This window comes from Miniopterus natalensis, chromosome 10, assembly GCF_054644295.1.
Source record: "Miniopterus natalensis isolate mMinNat1 chromosome 10, mMinNat1.hap1, whole genome shotgun sequence".
Lineage (NCBI taxonomy): Eukaryota > Metazoa > Chordata > Mammalia > Chiroptera > Miniopteridae > Miniopterus > Miniopterus natalensis.
Window position 1 is genome coordinate 15,595,933 of NC_142090.1, and position 16,280 is coordinate 15,612,212.

The window sequence follows — 16,280 nt, forward strand, 5'->3', positions numbered from 1 at the left end:
AGATCTTTCCTGCAAACCATGGACTTTATAGGAACTTGAGCTGATAGGCCTTACCAAAGTTCTACTTAATTGTCAAAGCCCCCCAGATTTGATCCCATCCTACCTATCTACTAGTAAGTCTTAATAGTAGGTACTTAAAACAACAGCAAAAACAAATAATCTTCCATGTACGCTTCTTCTCAAACCATCCTGCAAGGCCCAGCTCAGTCTCCCCCAAGTATCACTAACCTCTCTTTTCTCTAAATGGTGGATTCTAAATCCTCAACTCTTTTCTTCCATTTCTAATTATCAAAATGTAGCAACTCCCTGGACAAACATGGTTGTATTGAAAGGGGATGTCTGCTCTTCCACTCTCTCCCATTACTGACACATGAATTAATTTTATTTCAGGTCTTTATATAGGTAAATCTCACCAACATCATGGAATTAGAATGTTACCTTGAAATCATTTGGTTAACTCTCTCCATTTTTACAGATGAGGAAGTTGAGGCCCCAAGAGATGTGACATTCTTGTTTCAGATTTAACAATCACTTCCTCCTTCCTGCCCACATTTATCAACTAAACTTAAGTTGTTGAGGGCAAGGATCATTACGTCCTGTGCCTTTTCTGCATTCACAACAGTATGTATCAGTCTTCTCTTGTTTCCCACAGAGGATCAAGAACGGAGCTGCACACACAGTGTGCTAAGGAAACAATGTTTGGGTTGAACTGAAACCCTACAGAACATGGACTGTTCAGAGGCACTGAATTTGGCCTCTGGGTGAATAATTGCTTCAGGTTGGTCCACTTAGCAGTGAACAGCAATGGGCCAAAGAAGATCTACCAAGTATGTAGTCTCGTTTGCTTAACTATGTTATAACTTATTTTGAACTTATATGAACTTATTTTGTAGCCCATAGCACTTTGAACAGTACTAGACACAGAGTAAACCCTCATAAAAGAGTTTCAATTGACTGTCCTCAGATAAAAAACCAGATCTTGGTCTGTTTCATGCAGCAACTAGAGTAGTTTTGCCAAAAGAAAAGCACCAGACTGTCTGAGACGGACACTGCTGGGCCAAGGAAGCATTTTCATGCAGCTGTATGCCTTAAATTGGCCTTGAAGAAAAGTACCTGGAACCGGGTGCCACCTTTTAGATACCAAAGATTTATTTTGAAAGTGGTACAATAAAAATTATATAATTATTAGATAACTTAAGGTAATAGGACCCATCAAAAGGGTACAAACTTTAAGATGTTAAGATGATTTTTTTTTGGTCTTCCACAATATATCACCTGCTCTTCTTAAGATTATTTTAAAGACCTCTGGCTTGAGGTAGAAGCAAGCCATCCTTGAATGGGACCTGATCCTGGATTTGTATCACGCTATAGCCAATTGACCCACCAACTACATAGCTTGGTTATTTCTACTTTTCTTATTTTAGTCCTGACTCAGCTACCCTCATTTTTAAAGGAGAGTGGTCTAGTTGAGGTAGTTATAGGATCCTACTTAATTTGAACTAGCTTAATCCCCCCCAAAAGGTACTATCTCCAAGGAGAAAGCAGGCCACTTATTTTAGTCATTAACCCAATCTTACAGCTGAGCATCTTTATGTTCAGAAAGTAAATGGGTTTAGTAAGAATTAGTCAAAGAATCCAAAATACTTTATTACTAAAGATTGCAACTTCTGTCCCTTGCCCACTTTCCCACAAAGGGAGCTGGCATCTGGGTGGGAAATGGGAAAATAAGTGAAGGAGCAGAGTATGAGAATATTTGCCATTGATTATTATTTTTGCTACCCTACTTCTAGGAAGAGAAACTTAGATTTGGTTAGGAACATAGGGGAGCCAGTGATCCAAGCCTGGTCATTAAAAATGGAAAATTTGTGAAGTTCTACTAACTCTATTCCTTCTTAAGGAATCATTGACTAATCATTGGTGCAGGCAGAACCATTTCCATGTGGAGAGACAGGTAGGCATTTGTAACAGTTGGTCGTCTTCAAGGATATTATGAGGGTCCAACCTAAAAGAATTCCTTAAGCAGTCTACTAGAGTGCTCCCTTTAGTGGTCTGAAACCCCTATTTTATTTTATTTTTAGAGAGAGAGGAAGTGAGAGAGAAACATCGATCGGTTGCCTCCTGTCAGGCACCCTGACCAGGTTCCAAACCAGCAACCTGGGCATGTGCCCTGAGTATCAAACTGGTGACCTTTTGGTGCACAAGATGACACACAACTGAGCCACCCTGGCCAGGGCTGAAACCCCTATTTTAGAAGAAATCAACTCATCAGATGTCTCCAAGGGGTCCCACTTACTTAACTGTTCAACCTGAGGTTCTGTCCCCCCCAACCTCCCCCACAACCCCAGCACATAGGCTGGATAATGAATCCTCTTCTTTGCTACCCATAGTGACCACCTAAATTGGGCTCTTCTAAATCAGGGCTTTTTTCAATTAGTGACCACCTAAATTGGGCTCTTCTAATTCAGGCTTCTAAACTTTGTTAAGGAGACTGAGAACATGCAGAAGACCAGGTCTCGGAGCCAACTAGATGTCCTGCCTCTTTTTCAGGTCCTCATATGGCAAATTAAAGACTTCAGGAACTTTTGAGAAAGGATTTATGGATAGTGATGAGGTAAGGGAGAGAATTAGCAAATGTTCATTTGTAATATTTCTTTGTACACTTAGAGTATTTTTTAAGCTGTGTCTTACACACTTTTTGTTGAAAAGCATAAAAGGGTCAAGGTTCATATAGAAAGCAAGGTTAATCGATCCAATTTTATGAGAGGGAAACAGAGACATAGAAAACAGGAGAGACAAGAACACAACAACAATAAATTGGCATGCAAAACCCAGGGACCGGAAGCCTCTCGTAGGCCGTGAGTGTTAAACCCTGACTCATCTAGAATTCGTGGCCGCCTCTTGGAGCAAAAGCTTGGTTGCCGCCCCAGGTTTATCACATTTAAGTGAATTTTCCAGGCCATCTTTTATTTCATCAGCCAGAGAAACTGCTGTTTAATGTAACAAAACTAAAACATATTCCAATTTGGACACTCTTGTGGGTTTCATCAACTGCTAGAGACTAATTTGGAACAGAAATGCACTACCTCAGAAAAATTCAAGAGTAAAAACATTTTTTTTAAAAAAATTTATTGATTTGAGAGAGAGAGAGAGAGAGAGAGAGAGAGGAAGGGAGAGAAAGAGAAACTTCGATTTGTTGTTCCATTTATTTACACATTCATTGGTTGATTCTCGTGTGACTGGGGATTGAACCACAACCTTGGCATACTGGAACACCGCTCTAACCAACTGAGCTACCCGGCCAGGGCTAAAACATCTTGCCCAGAGACTTTCCCCACTAGAATTCATTAAAAACAAAGCAAAACAAAACAAAAAAACGATAAAAGAAAAGTCTTTACATCTTTTCCCCAAATAAATTTTTTCCTAGACTTCTATATGATTCTAAATACATATTTTATGTCATATCTGTGAAGCAGGTTTTTCACAGTGTTTTTGTTTTGAACAAAGGGACTTCAGTTTTCCAAAAGGGAAAAAAATTTAAATTATTGCGTCTTTGGATTTGTCCCATATTTCATCCCACCCTCCCGAAGGAATGTATGGAGTGACTGCTAGACCTCCTCCCATTCCTCCCCCAACCCCCGGGGCTCGCCAGCTCCTGACATTTCCTTTCTGAAGCCTGATAGCGGGCTGAGCTCATCCCGCATGCCTGGCCCGTTCTTACTACTTCCCTCTTCTCCATTCACCTGCTTGCCTTCCGCACCCTGCAAGTACATGTTCCCTTTCTTCTGTACCCCACCTTACCTCACCTCCTTGGGGACATGGCAATCTTTAGAAAGGCTGATCCAAGCTCAGCAGTATGTTCCCTTCCTCTTGTTCTGCTTTCTGGGTTTGCTAAGCCCAAAGGGGGTAACTCAGCGTCTTTCACTTTGGGCTCTCACCCCTTTGAATTACTTGTCCTTAGATAACCGAGGGCTAAGCTCTAGGCAGGGCCAAAAGCCGGGGTCGGAAGAGGGAGGTGCAGGTGACCCAGCACCTCTACCACCAGGCACGACCCTCAATCTGCCAATCCCCAGCACTACCACCAGCAGAAAAATGCAAAGTGTAGATAGAGTGTTAGCAAAATTCAATTATTTTTGTAACATTTTAGGAAGAATCAGATACCACAGAAATATTAAAAAATACAAAATGTTGTTTCTCCCTTGGTCTGTGAGCCTGTCCCTCAGGGCTCCCTTCATGCACACCCTTAAATTATCGCCCTTTTGTAACTTGCTTGTCTCCTTAAAGGTTGCCCTCCGTGTTGAGTTGCCCCTGATTTTACTCCTACAGTAATGAAAAGGCAGGAGGAGGAGGTGTGATCCTTGGAGTGACTTGTCCCTGCCTGAACTCTGATGCTGCCCTCGTCTACCTCACCTCCTAACAGCTTGACCTGACATTTCATAAACTGGTCCGCATTTCCATGGACAAGCTGGCCCGTGAGGCTGTCCTTGCTGGGGCTCTCATTCCAGAAACCCAGGGTGCAAAACACGCAGCACAGGGTCCCCTTTACTTAACTTGAAGTAGGGACCACATTTAGTGAGAGTAAGCAATGGAATACTGTTTAGGATCGGTGCAGCTTGAACCCACTAATTTTGCTTATTGTTTCTAGATTTTTTATGCAGTCGCACCATCAAAATCTGTTCCCAATAACCTTCTGCATTACACGGTCCATCCAAAATTGGTAGGTGGAACAAGCTTTCCCCTGAGATCCCTAAGAGCAAGTTGCAGCAGTGGGGCAGAGGCGCTGCCAAGTATCCCAAATGCCTCCAAGTGCTGCCACTTCTGTGGCTGTGCACCTCCTAGGACAGGGGGGCAGAGCTGCCCTAGGACAGTGAGCCAGGGGCAGTGATAGGAATGGCCCGGGTGAGGGAGGAGGGAGGGACTGGGAAGAGGGTGGTCCCTGTAGCCAAAATAGTCCTTTTACATTGAGAAAACATATTACTAATCAGAAGGTATTTCATTCTCTCCCTCTTCCTTCCTCTCCAATCCTCTGCTTTCCTTCTATTGACAGAAAAGCAAAATTAGTGGGACTGCCCCATCCCCCACCCGCATCTTAAGTAACATGCTGTCTTTGGGGACTGCTTCACCTTTTTAAACATGGTGCTTATTATGCATGGTAGTGTGGTTGTGCCTGTGGGAAAACGCTGGTGGGTGAGAATGTTGGGGTCACCCCCCACCCTCCAAACTCCCTGAGCAGAGATTCGGTCCCTGGCAGTTTCTAGTCTCTGTCTCCGAGGCTTGTATGGAGGTGTAACATAGAAACCTCTCTGTTTGCCCCACTGTGTTGAACAAATTCTGTTACGCTCTTTCAGAAGAATTAAGTGGGCTTTCTCCCTTTATTGTGGAAGCCTTCCTGTGTCATTTCCCCAGCCCCTCAGTCTATTTGTGAGGAATGCTCTGAGCAAAGGAAGGGCCAGCGAGCTTCAGACTTTTTCTGATAAACACACTTCAGAGCAGATTTGTCCAGCCTCTGTCCCTACCCCACGGAGGCAGATTAACCAACGGATCTGTTAACCTTCTCTTGATCTAATCCCTTTGTCCCTCTGCAAATCTTTGGCCCTCTGTCTGTCTGCTCAGAGCCAGTACTATGAGCCTTTGAAGCCCACCGCACTGCAGAAACGCGTGGCTCGAAACAGGAAGATGTTAAGCTTCATGCTCAAGGTCACAGAATATGATGAGGATAAGACCTCACTTATAATGACCAACAATCCACTTCCCTGTCCAATGGAGCAACAAGGAAAGGACAACACACCAAAATACTTTTCCAAGGAGTTACTGCTCAAGGTAATGGCACCTGGGGAAGTTTCCTGGCGCCCTAAGTAAGGACCCTGAAGAATTAGGAGTTAGCTTGAAGAAGGAAGCTAACTTACCATGGTTCTCAGGAGCCAACCTCTTCCCTCTAATTCTTTGCCATTTGTGTCACCAAACAGAATGTGTAGAGCCTGGGAAATACTCAGGAAAAGAGTTAGACAAGCTTGGGTTGTGAAACTTCATTGCGCAGAGAAAAGAGAGTCTTACCTTGAAATTGTTTCTCCTTGGCCAGAGATATTTAGTTTGCAGTTAACAAAAGGTAAACTAGCCACTGGCTTTCTAGTTGAGCAGATAGTAGTAAAGGGTAAACTGAGAAGTAAAGGATAAGGGACAGAAATGAACACCTAAATGGGAAAGGAGTCAAGGTTATACTTTATACCCATTGCTTTTGGGTGTCAGGAGAAGGGAAGGGGAACAGGGCAGGGACTCTATTATCGCAGTATCCAGACATTTGGGACGCTGTTGTATACTAAAGAAGTTCAAATCCAACCTGATAACCAATCACTAAACATACACTAATCTAAGAACTAAAATATAAAGATGATTACCAGAAAGTCTGAAGGAGCTTGGAGTGTACAGGAGAGACAGATCAATAAATATATCTGTAGTTGTGATATAATAAGATATATGAATTATAAAAGAATATACAAGACACAGAACTCATATACAGTAAAGAACAGTATTTCTGTTGGGAGAAAGAGAGTAATCAGAGAGGTTTTGCAGAAGAGATGACCCCTGACAAAAGAACAGGAAAATATTCCAATCAGAGGGAAGGGCCAAGCCACAGAGACATGAGAAAGTGAGGTGCATTTAGGGAGTTGTAAGAGAGTAAATGGATATAATCAAATTTGCATTAATTTAGAAAGACCTTTTTTTGGAGTTTGGGAGAAAGGTGCATTATTTGTGAAAAAGGCAAAAATCAGAAAGATTAGTTATGATGTTACTACAATCATCAAGGTATGAGACGCTGAGGAATTGCAATAAATCAACAGCAAAGGAAGTGAAGAAAATCAATTTAAGAGGTATTTAGGAAACAGGATCTAAAAAAGATCTTGATGGCCCTGGCTATATGCCAAGGTTTTGGGTTCGATCTCCGGTCAGGGCACGTACAAGAAGCAACCCAAGAATGCATAAATAAATGGAACGACAAATTGATGCCTTTCTCCCCCCTCCTCTCTCTTTCTAAAAGCAATAAATTAAAAAATTTAAAAGATCCTGATAGTCTTGAGGGAGGGCCTTAATATAACAAGAAGAAATTAAATGAAATGAATGAAAGTACAAGCAAAAGAATATAATTATAACAAATTTGAAGCTGGGAGTGGAATTACCCAAGACAGATCCTTATAACAGAGTGTGGTGGATTTGGAATTAGTATGTCCTTAGTTGCAACATGAATGGCAGTGAGAGATTCCTTCAAATGGAAGATAAAACAGTTAGTATCCAAAGGTATATGCTGACAAAGGAGTTAATTAACTAATTTCCTGCCTATGGTCTCTTTGGTCTCAGAATTTATGCCTTTGAATGTAAACTCAGTGGTTGCTTCTCATGGTAGTGGTATGGTAATGTGCAGTGAGAGAGGGACAAATCCCAGGCCAGGACTGCCCTGCTCAAAGTAGAGAAGGAAATACTAGACTATCATGTAACCTTGGTGCAAGAAGAGCTTTCTTCCAACAGCTGGCACCTGAGGGTCTTCCAGGTCACATGCAGGACCTGATCATACTCATGAGCAAATTGTGGTACTAGCCAGATTGTAGTAACAGAGTTAAGGCTCTGATTGTCAAAGACTGGCACCACGGTAATTTTTTGGGGCTATTTGGAACAAGTCCAAGAAGATGGAACTGCCCAATATCTAGAATGCTGCTTTAATATTTATGCTGCATCCCCTCCTTCTCTTGCCAGAAAAATGTGACAATCTTCTGTGAGCCTAAGATTATGTACTAAAGAAACATTCTTTTGCCCAGGCATGTGTAAAAAAAGATTGTGGGTCCCAGCTGGCAACTTTAGAATGGACTAGACATGTCTATCACCGTAATGGTTATACTCACAGCCCCTTCTAAGTGAAATGGACACTACCACAGTTCATGAAGGAAAGGATGCCCTAAGAGGTCCTATTTTGTATAACGAGACTCGGCTCTCTACTCCTAGCTGGGACCAGAGAAGCACATCAGACCCAGTAAAGTAAAATTCATAGGCTGGTTAGTTACCTGTGGTGGTCACCACCAAACCAAAACCAAAACCAACTCAAAACAAAACCAACCAACTTACCCATATCTCTGAGCAGTGGGAATGAAAGCTGAAAGGACACACAGAGAAAGGCCATATAGTAGGTAGCGTAGGGACCATAATAGGGTCAGGGTAGGTTGAAGTCATAGGGAAATAAATATAAATGAATAAGCAGAAGCTATAAATAGAAAAAAGGTATACAGGGTAAAGTAAGGAGTGAACAGAGAGAGAAGGAAGCAGGTGGAAGAAATAGGAGAGACATTAATGATATGATTTGGAATCAAGATACACAAACTTGTGCAGTGGTAGTTCTTAGCTAGTGCCGTCTTGGATTCCAAATAGCTTTTCCATTCCTGTTTTTCTGCAATGAGATCTAGCTCTGTTCAGGTTCTGCTCTTTCTGTGGCCAGATTGTTAGCTATGTCTTCCTTCTTAGGCATGTGCTCTTACAGTAAAACTCCTATTAGGTGAGGTAACTTGGATGGATGGGTGCCTGTTCCTCAAAACTGGAGGTGCTTAGGGAATGAGTACAGAATTAAAAGGACATGTTCAACAGCAAGTACTTTTTTCTAAAAAAGAGGCTTTAAAATTCTGAAAGAAAAAGCTCAATATATGTCAATTAAGTAGTTTGGTCATTTATTTATTCTTTCATTCATTCAACAAATATTTGTTGAGTACCTACTATGTGCCAAGCACTATTATGGGTGGTAGGGATATATCAGTGACTAAACCGAAGTCTGCCCAAATGAAGTTTAATTCTAGTGAGGTACACAGACCATAAGCAATCACACAATTAATGTAAAAATCTGATAAATGCCAAGACAAAGCTGGATAAAGGAATGGAACATGATGGGTGTGAGTGGTGATTTTAGATGGTATAGTTTAGATAGTAATTTGGATAGCAGGCTTTCAGAAGAGGTGCTGACATCTGAATAGAGAATTTATTGGGGTGTTGGGACATGTCCTGCAGTTGCCATGTCTTGCATATTGTTCTCACTTCAGATTGCTGCACACTGGGGATAAAATAAATTGTTTCTGAAATGCGTTATAATGAGACAAATCAGGAGAATGGGAACCCAAAGCCATGTCATATGAAGAAAATTTCAAAATATTGGCAATGTTGAGCCTGGCAGAGAGAGGGAGATAGCTTAGGAGGAACCTGATGGATTTCTCCAAATTCTTTAAGGACTCTGTGGAAGATACGCTGGATTTGTTCTGTTTGGATTATAAGTTAGAAGTTACAGGGAGACAGCTATCAGCTGATCAAAGATGAAATAAGTTGGGTTTTTAGGTATAGGAAGACTGACCACTTGTTAGTGACAGTGCATAGGTGAAGTGAGTGTCAGATGAACAGTTAGACTAGATGACCTGCACAATCCTTTCTGCAAGTCTCTGTGACCTTTAGTAATGATATTATTAGCTCACAAAACATCTCATTCTGTGGCCTCTTCACTGCAGACAGAGAATGGAATGTGAATGGAGTAGCCATCTCTGAGAAAGGAAGGTAGAGTCCTATAGATTTTTCCCCAATTTATTATCAAATGTTTGATTTACTAAGCAATTCACTAGTAGAATCCTTCTCAAAAGCAGGTAAATTCTCCCGCCACTCTCTTCAAAGGGTCAGTGGGCAAATTCAATCAGTTACTTAGGAAACTAGCAAAGCTTTGGACAAGTCACCTGGCAAGGAAACAAACAGGTATTAATTAGCCCACTCAGACCTGTTTCCTCTTCTTTTGGTTTCTGAGTTCCCGCTTCCTTCTGGCAGGTTTGGTCACAACATGCTGGGAGGTTGGAACTTAGTCCAAGAACTTAGTTCGGCTTTTAAGTCCCAAGGTTTTCAGTTGACTCCCTTACTTACTCTTCTTCCCTCTGCTGCAGGAAAGTTATCAACTCAAACCCACTGAGAACTTCGGCCTATCCCTGTTGTCTCAGAAAAAAAGGTTAAGACCTGAGCTGAAACCAGTCTTCCCTGTGACACTGTTGAAGGACCCTACATCCAAGCAAAAACAATGGTTTAGGTGAAGTCCTGGCTGCTCTTGTTCTCATTTTCTTTCCTGTCATTTCCTTATTCATGTTACCATCTCTTTTCAACATGATTTAATACTTTTTGTTGTAGGGTACAGGTACAAGTGTATATTAATAAGACAGCTTCCCTACATGATCCCCAATATCATTTACACCCTAATGAAAGAGAAACAGTAATGCAAAGCTAAGGTTTTTCACTAAGAAGGATTTTTAGTAAAACATTCAAAGGTCTATGATTTGAAGAAACAGAAAAAAATTTTCCCCCTTAGTGCTTGATAAGGGTTATAGCACAGGAACAATGTGCTATGAGATTTTATTTGAAACTAGTTCTAGGAGCAACCTCTATCCAGTTTGGAGAGGAGAGGAGATTTTGAATTTCCTTTGCAGGTTTACAAGGCTAGGTTCTAGAAGCATCCCTGTGGCTGAACAGTACTCCCACTCTGTACCAACAAATACCTGTTATCATTGTCCTTTCTCCTCCCCTGGAATCTGAGTGTAGTGACTGGTTCCACTAACCCCCGACCCCAGGATTTACTAAATGAGCTTTCTCTGTTAAGGTTTTCCACCAACAATGATTTCAAGAGTGAAGGGACGTATTCAATGGTCTGCACTTTGAGGAAACAGAAAAATATGTACCCTCAGCTCACCTTTGCTCAAGTCTATAAAAGAGATATGACGAAAGAAAGTAAGCTCCTCTCTTTCAAAGCAGTGGCCTATGGGATTGGGATGTGGGCAGGAGGGACAACCTATGGGGATGAGATTTAAGAGCAAATTGATGTATCTCACGGAGGTTATGGAGACTATTTTTCCTTATGGCTAAGAAGTGATATAGGCTCAAATAGTGCTAGGCTTTGGATTCTGTTTAAATCCTCAAATTTCAAGAAGTCGTTGCAGTGTTTCCTGAACTGTATCACCTACCACTTTCAAAGTTTTTGTGTATCAGTGTGTTATATGCCCTATTGTTTATTTAATGTTTTTGTTCTTGTCCTAATTAATACTATATCATTAACATGGGTTTGATATACTAATTACATGTTTTTTCCCCCTGACATACACTTAATCAAATTCATAATAATTAAAATCTAAAATGTTTATGTATCACCTAAAACTACCCAGTGGTATGCATATTCACACTTGAAGAAAACTGTTCTAGAAGAGCCAAAGGATAAGTCTGTGAGTCTCAGAGGTGCAGGAGTCTCTTCTGGAATGAGGCAGGGCGTGGGGCGGAAGGGATTTGAGATAAGGTTGTGTGGAATGGAAGAGGGTATAACGAGAATGCTCCTTACAAATTATGATTCATTTAAGAACCTTTATGGGGTACCTAGGAAGTGTTGAACACGTATCAAGCACTAATAACAGCAGGTTCAATGTAGGAGATACATGGGCTAGCTCATGACAACTGAGGGCTTCGGTTTTCTCCACTAGGCAGCTGGGACCCATTGAATAATTTCCAAGCACTCAATAGACATTTGAGACTGAAAACCAGCACACTTTAGGAAAAGGCTAAGAGGTGTGAGAATCTACAAGTGAATGCACCTTATCTTAGGCAGAGCTACGTGAGTGCCAACATGGTAGTGGGTGGGATCGTTTGGTGAAACAGGGAAGACTAGCCCAGCAGTGTTTTCAACTGGGTGTTGAGGAAGGTAAGGAATCCAGAACTATAAAGAAGGTTGGGAATGGTAGCTCGTGGTCCAAAATCTACCCCGAGCTAGGAGTAAAGACCACTCTTCAGGTCCCTCCAGCTGGGTCAGTTTCATGCCTCACGGTAAGCGTCCTTCTGGACCCTCTGAAAGCCCACATTCACCAGGTACCCTGTGTTTTGCTGCAGTCTCCAAGAAGTCAGACAGTGACAAGCCGACTGGGGAGATGAACTGGGAGCCACTAACCCTGCCGTCGCTGCAGGAACAGAAGCCCACCAGGACCGCGCCCGGGGAGAGCGCCTTCCGCAATGGGAGGGCCCAGCAGTGGTTTACAAAAAGTACCGCCGTCGTTAAGTAAAAACCAACCCTTCAGGCCTCGCCCCTCGGCCTCCAGAGTCTGAGGGGCCAGCAGAAGTCGTTATCCAGAGCGTGTCAACCAAATAAAATCGCATTCTGCTCACTCGGGGCACGGGCTGCCCAGTCGCTGGCAGGGTGGGCCGGGGCGAGCCCGGGGTACGGACCTGAGGCAACAGCGGGCACCACGCGGCCGGGGACCCGGCGCCCGGCCCCGCCTCCGCGGGCTGGGGGGGGGGGGGGGCGGGAGAGAGACGAGAGGGCGTGGCCACGCCCCCGCGGGACAGGAGTGGCCGCGACAGCCGAGGAGGGCGGGCCTTCCCCCCGAGTGACGCGACCGCGGCCCAACCCGCGCCAGAGCACCGGGCCGGCCTTCCTGCAGCCTCTTCCGCTCCCCGGCTGCGGCGCCTGGGAAGGTTGCTGTGGGTCTGGGCACTGGGAAGTCGTCCAAGATGATTAAAAAATTCGACAAGAAGGACGAGGAGTCTGGTACGCGCTGGGCCTCTGACGCCCACCCTCCGCCGCGGGGGGTCCCTTCCCCCGCCCGCCGCCACCTGCTCTGGGGACTGCGGCCCGGGGGGCGTGGGCACCGCTGTGCCAGGGGGCCGGTTCCTGCCGGGGGCCTGCCCCTAGCCCCTCCCCCGGCGCCGGAGCCTCCCCCGGTCGCGCGCTCCCGCCCGGGCGCCCCTCGCCGCATCAGCGTGATCGGCGGCCCCGCCCCCTCCCCTCGGCTGCCTCCCCTTCCCCCTCCCGTCCCCCCCTCCCCCTCCGAGGGGCGCAGCGACTCCACGCCGGCTCCGCCCCGCTCGCCTCGGGTGGGCCGCTCGCCGAGGCTGCAGGCGCTTGGCAGGTGGCGGAGGGAGTGTGTGGGAGCTTGTGAGAGGCGAGGGGTGCTGCTCGTGCGAGGCCCCGAGTGGGCCTCAGATCCACCGCACACTGTGTGTGTATATGAACTTTGAGATGCCCTGTACCGTACAGTCGTCCTGGAGACCTTTACACTGCCTGCCTCCCAGAGGGCAAAACCGTCCCATGGTACAGAGATCATTGAATGCGTCCCAAAGTGAGTTGTTCTTGATACTTTGGTCCAGAGCAAATGGGGAAGGTACCAAGCCACCTTATAAGCAAACAAACAAAACAAAAGTCAGCGTTTGATAGCTGCTCTCATAAAGAGTGGTGGAAGGTTGGCTTAGTAGGACCTCCATGGCCCCTTCCGTCTTTAAGGTTGTATGATTATCTGCTGAACTCTTCTTTTCTGCCTCGCAGTAACTGTTAGAAACACACAAAGTTGTTTTCCCCTTTAGGGAACTCCAAAGAGCCCTACCACGATCTCATTCATCTTGGTTGTGTGGACATGACAGGTATTTGCAACATTCATATAAAAAGAGGACAGGAGAAAGAAGACATTCATTTTGGGCAGGATTCCTGCAAAAGTATAAGATCTTACAGGAAAGCAATGACAGAAATATTTTCAGAATCAAAATGATTAGTTTATATGAAGATTAGTAATTAGCACTGTGATATCCACTTAGGTGAGATAGCCAAGCATTCAGTATCCTGTAGAAAATAAATTTGTGTAGTACAGCTATTAAAGATATGCTTTATTTCATACTATAGGTAGTGGCTCCAATCCTTTTCGGCATCTGGAGAAGAGTGCTGTCTTACAGGAGGTATGGCTTGGCAGTATATTGTATTTCTTCTTTTCCATTCCATTTTAGAATGGTGGGCAGAGAGCCCATTTTGAATCTCAGAAAGCTGAGATTCAAAATAAGAATTAAGGAATTTAACTGAGTTCAGACAATATAGACTTGAGAGAAAAGGAAGGGGGTTGCTTGTCAGAGGAGAGAGAGAGTGCAGACTGTGCTACATGTTGAGATTTATTTATTTATTTATTTATTTATTTATTTATTTATTTATTTATTTATTTAATCTTCACCTGAGGATATGTTTATTGATTTTTAGAGAGAGAGGAAAGGGGGGAGAGAGAGAGAGGAACATCCATCAGTTGCCTCCTGTACGCGCCCTGACCGGGGATCGAACCGGCAATCTGAGTGTGCCCTGACTGGGAATCGAACCTTTTGGTGTAGGGGTTGGTGCTCCAGCCAACCGAGCTACCCAGTCAGGGCCACATGCTGAGAATTTCGTAGCAGCGCAATTTACAATAGCTAAGATCTGGAAACAGCCCAAGTGCTTATCAGTAGATGAGTGGGTAAAAAAGCTGTGGCACATTTACACTATGGAATACTATGCAGCTGTAAAAAAGAAAGATCTCTTACCCTTTGGGACAGCATGGAGGAAACTGGAGATTGTTATGCTAAGTGAAATAAGCCAGTCATAGAAAGACAAGTACCACATGATCTCACTCCTATGTGGAATCTAATGAACAAAATAAACTGATGAACGAAATAGATCCAGAGACACGGAAGCATGGAATAGACTGAGGAATCTCAAAGGGAAGGTGGGGGGTGAGGGCGGGTGGGGAGACTTTAATGAAAGAACCTACATGCATAAGTGCATAACCCATGGACACAGACATTGGTATGGGGACAGCCTGGGGATGGGGCAGTTGAGGAGTGGAGGGAGCTAATGGGGGAAAAAAAGGGGACATATGTAATACTTTCAACAATAAAGATTAAAAAATGAGAGAATTTTAAATAAAATGCCAGAAGAGGTGTTTAGTGCAAGGTTATTGAACGAAGTTATAGATATTAATTAAACTCATTGTATTCATGTGATGTAGATAAATATTGTGAATCTTACTTAATAGAGCTCACAGAGTTGAAGCAGTAGACCTAAGGGTAACAGAGAGTAAAAAATGGAAAATCAAGGGCCACTTCTAATCATTTATCGTATACCATTATAAATGGAAAACTATAGGTAGTTAACATTATTTGGATATTTATTGTAATTAAAATACATAATAGTCTTTATTTTCTTAAGGTTGATTTTCTGTAATCTGAGATAGGAAATGTAGAAAGTAAACTATATATAGCAGTGTATTTTGTTTCCAGGCTCGTCTGTTCAATGAAACACCCATCAATCCAAGAAGATGTTTGCATATTCTTACAAAGATTCTCTACTTACTGAACCAGGTAAATTATTTTGATTTTCTTTGGATTTGTGTCTTGGTATAGAAATACATAATATGTAGTAAAGTACTTTCTGGAAAGTATAATTTTTTGAAAATTCACTTATTTAAAAAATCTACAATTTTTAACATAATAATATGTAAAACTTCTTGAGGACAAGGACTGTGACATCTTTTTATGCATGAGGTACTAAAGCAGCTAAGCACATTGTAGATTCGCAACATTGATTTGATTTTAACCAAATATTAGATAATGTTAAAACATGTTGTTTAGAATTGTTCAGAGGTCTTTATGTTCCTCCAAAAATGTAGTGCCAGAGCCTTAGACATATTCTAGATAGATATTTTACCTTTTTTAGGGGGTGGGTGGGTGGGTATATGGTGATATTTTAAAGCAGGAGTGGGGAACGTCTGGCCTGCAGGCGTATATGGCCCGTGAAATCATTTGGTCTGGCCCTGTCAAGGCTACCTCAGGCAGGACTCAAAATTCAATAAATCTAGGAGCTTTTTTCATAGCTAATTTTTAAGTTGATAATTTCGTATGGCCTGCAAATGATGTTATAAATATCCATATGGCCCTTGGCAGGAAAAAGGTTCCCCACCCGTGTTTTAAAGCTTTGCTTTTAATATTCAGATCTTATATTTATTATTCCTACTCTGCCATTACAAAATATGATTCTGGGCTTAACCATTTTATTTTTTAATGTCTTTTTCTATAAATGGGGATTATGATAATATCTGTTTTAGTGATTAAATGAGATTCTAAATGTAAAGCATTAAGAATAGTCCTAGATACATAGTAAGCATTCAGAAATAGTTTTCTTTCACTCATTCAGCCAGTATTTATTATGTATCTGTGGTGTCCTATGCACTGTTTTAGACACTAGGATATAACAGACAAAACCAACAAAAATATTTGCCCTAAATGAAATAGATTCTATTTGCTGTTGCTGTTATTAATTTTATTTATTTATTTTGTTGTTGTTGACTTAAAAATCTCATAAAATTTCTAGGGCCTGGGGGTGGGTACAGGGTGGAGGGGGTCAAAAGGAGGGACATCTCTAATACTTACAACAATAAAGATAGATTTTAAAAATTTTCCTAGGGCCT

General features: G+C 42.8%; 2 protein-coding genes across 2 annotated transcripts in view; both read left to right on the forward strand.

Annotated features, from left to right (window-relative positions):
- The first annotated feature begins 742 nt into the window (after nucleotides 1-742).
- Nucleotides 743-12,089, forward strand: TSGA13 (testis specific 13). The gene is made up of 6 exons (XM_087821387.1): nucleotides 743-827; nucleotides 2,548-2,611; nucleotides 5,611-5,817; nucleotides 9,945-10,084; nucleotides 10,649-10,776; nucleotides 11,920-12,089. The coding sequence occupies exons 1-6, from the start codon at nucleotides 805-807 to the stop codon at nucleotides 12,087-12,089; spliced, it is 732 nt and encodes a 243-aa protein (XP_087677513.1). The 5' UTR covers nucleotides 743-804.
- A 411-nt stretch (nucleotides 12,090-12,500) lies between these two features.
- The window catches only part of COPG2 (coat protein complex I subunit gamma 2), a 267,346-nt gene continuing 263,566 nt past the window's right edge, over nucleotides 12,501-16,280 (forward strand). The window contains exons 1-3 of the mRNA XM_087821015.1: nucleotides 12,501-12,574; nucleotides 13,700-13,752; nucleotides 15,094-15,174. Coding sequence (XP_087677141.1) covers nucleotides 12,538-12,574; nucleotides 13,700-13,752; nucleotides 15,094-15,174 — 171 coding nt within the window. The 5' untranslated portion in view covers nucleotides 12,501-12,537. The remainder of the gene's footprint in view (nucleotides 12,575-13,699; nucleotides 13,753-15,093; nucleotides 15,175-16,280) is intronic.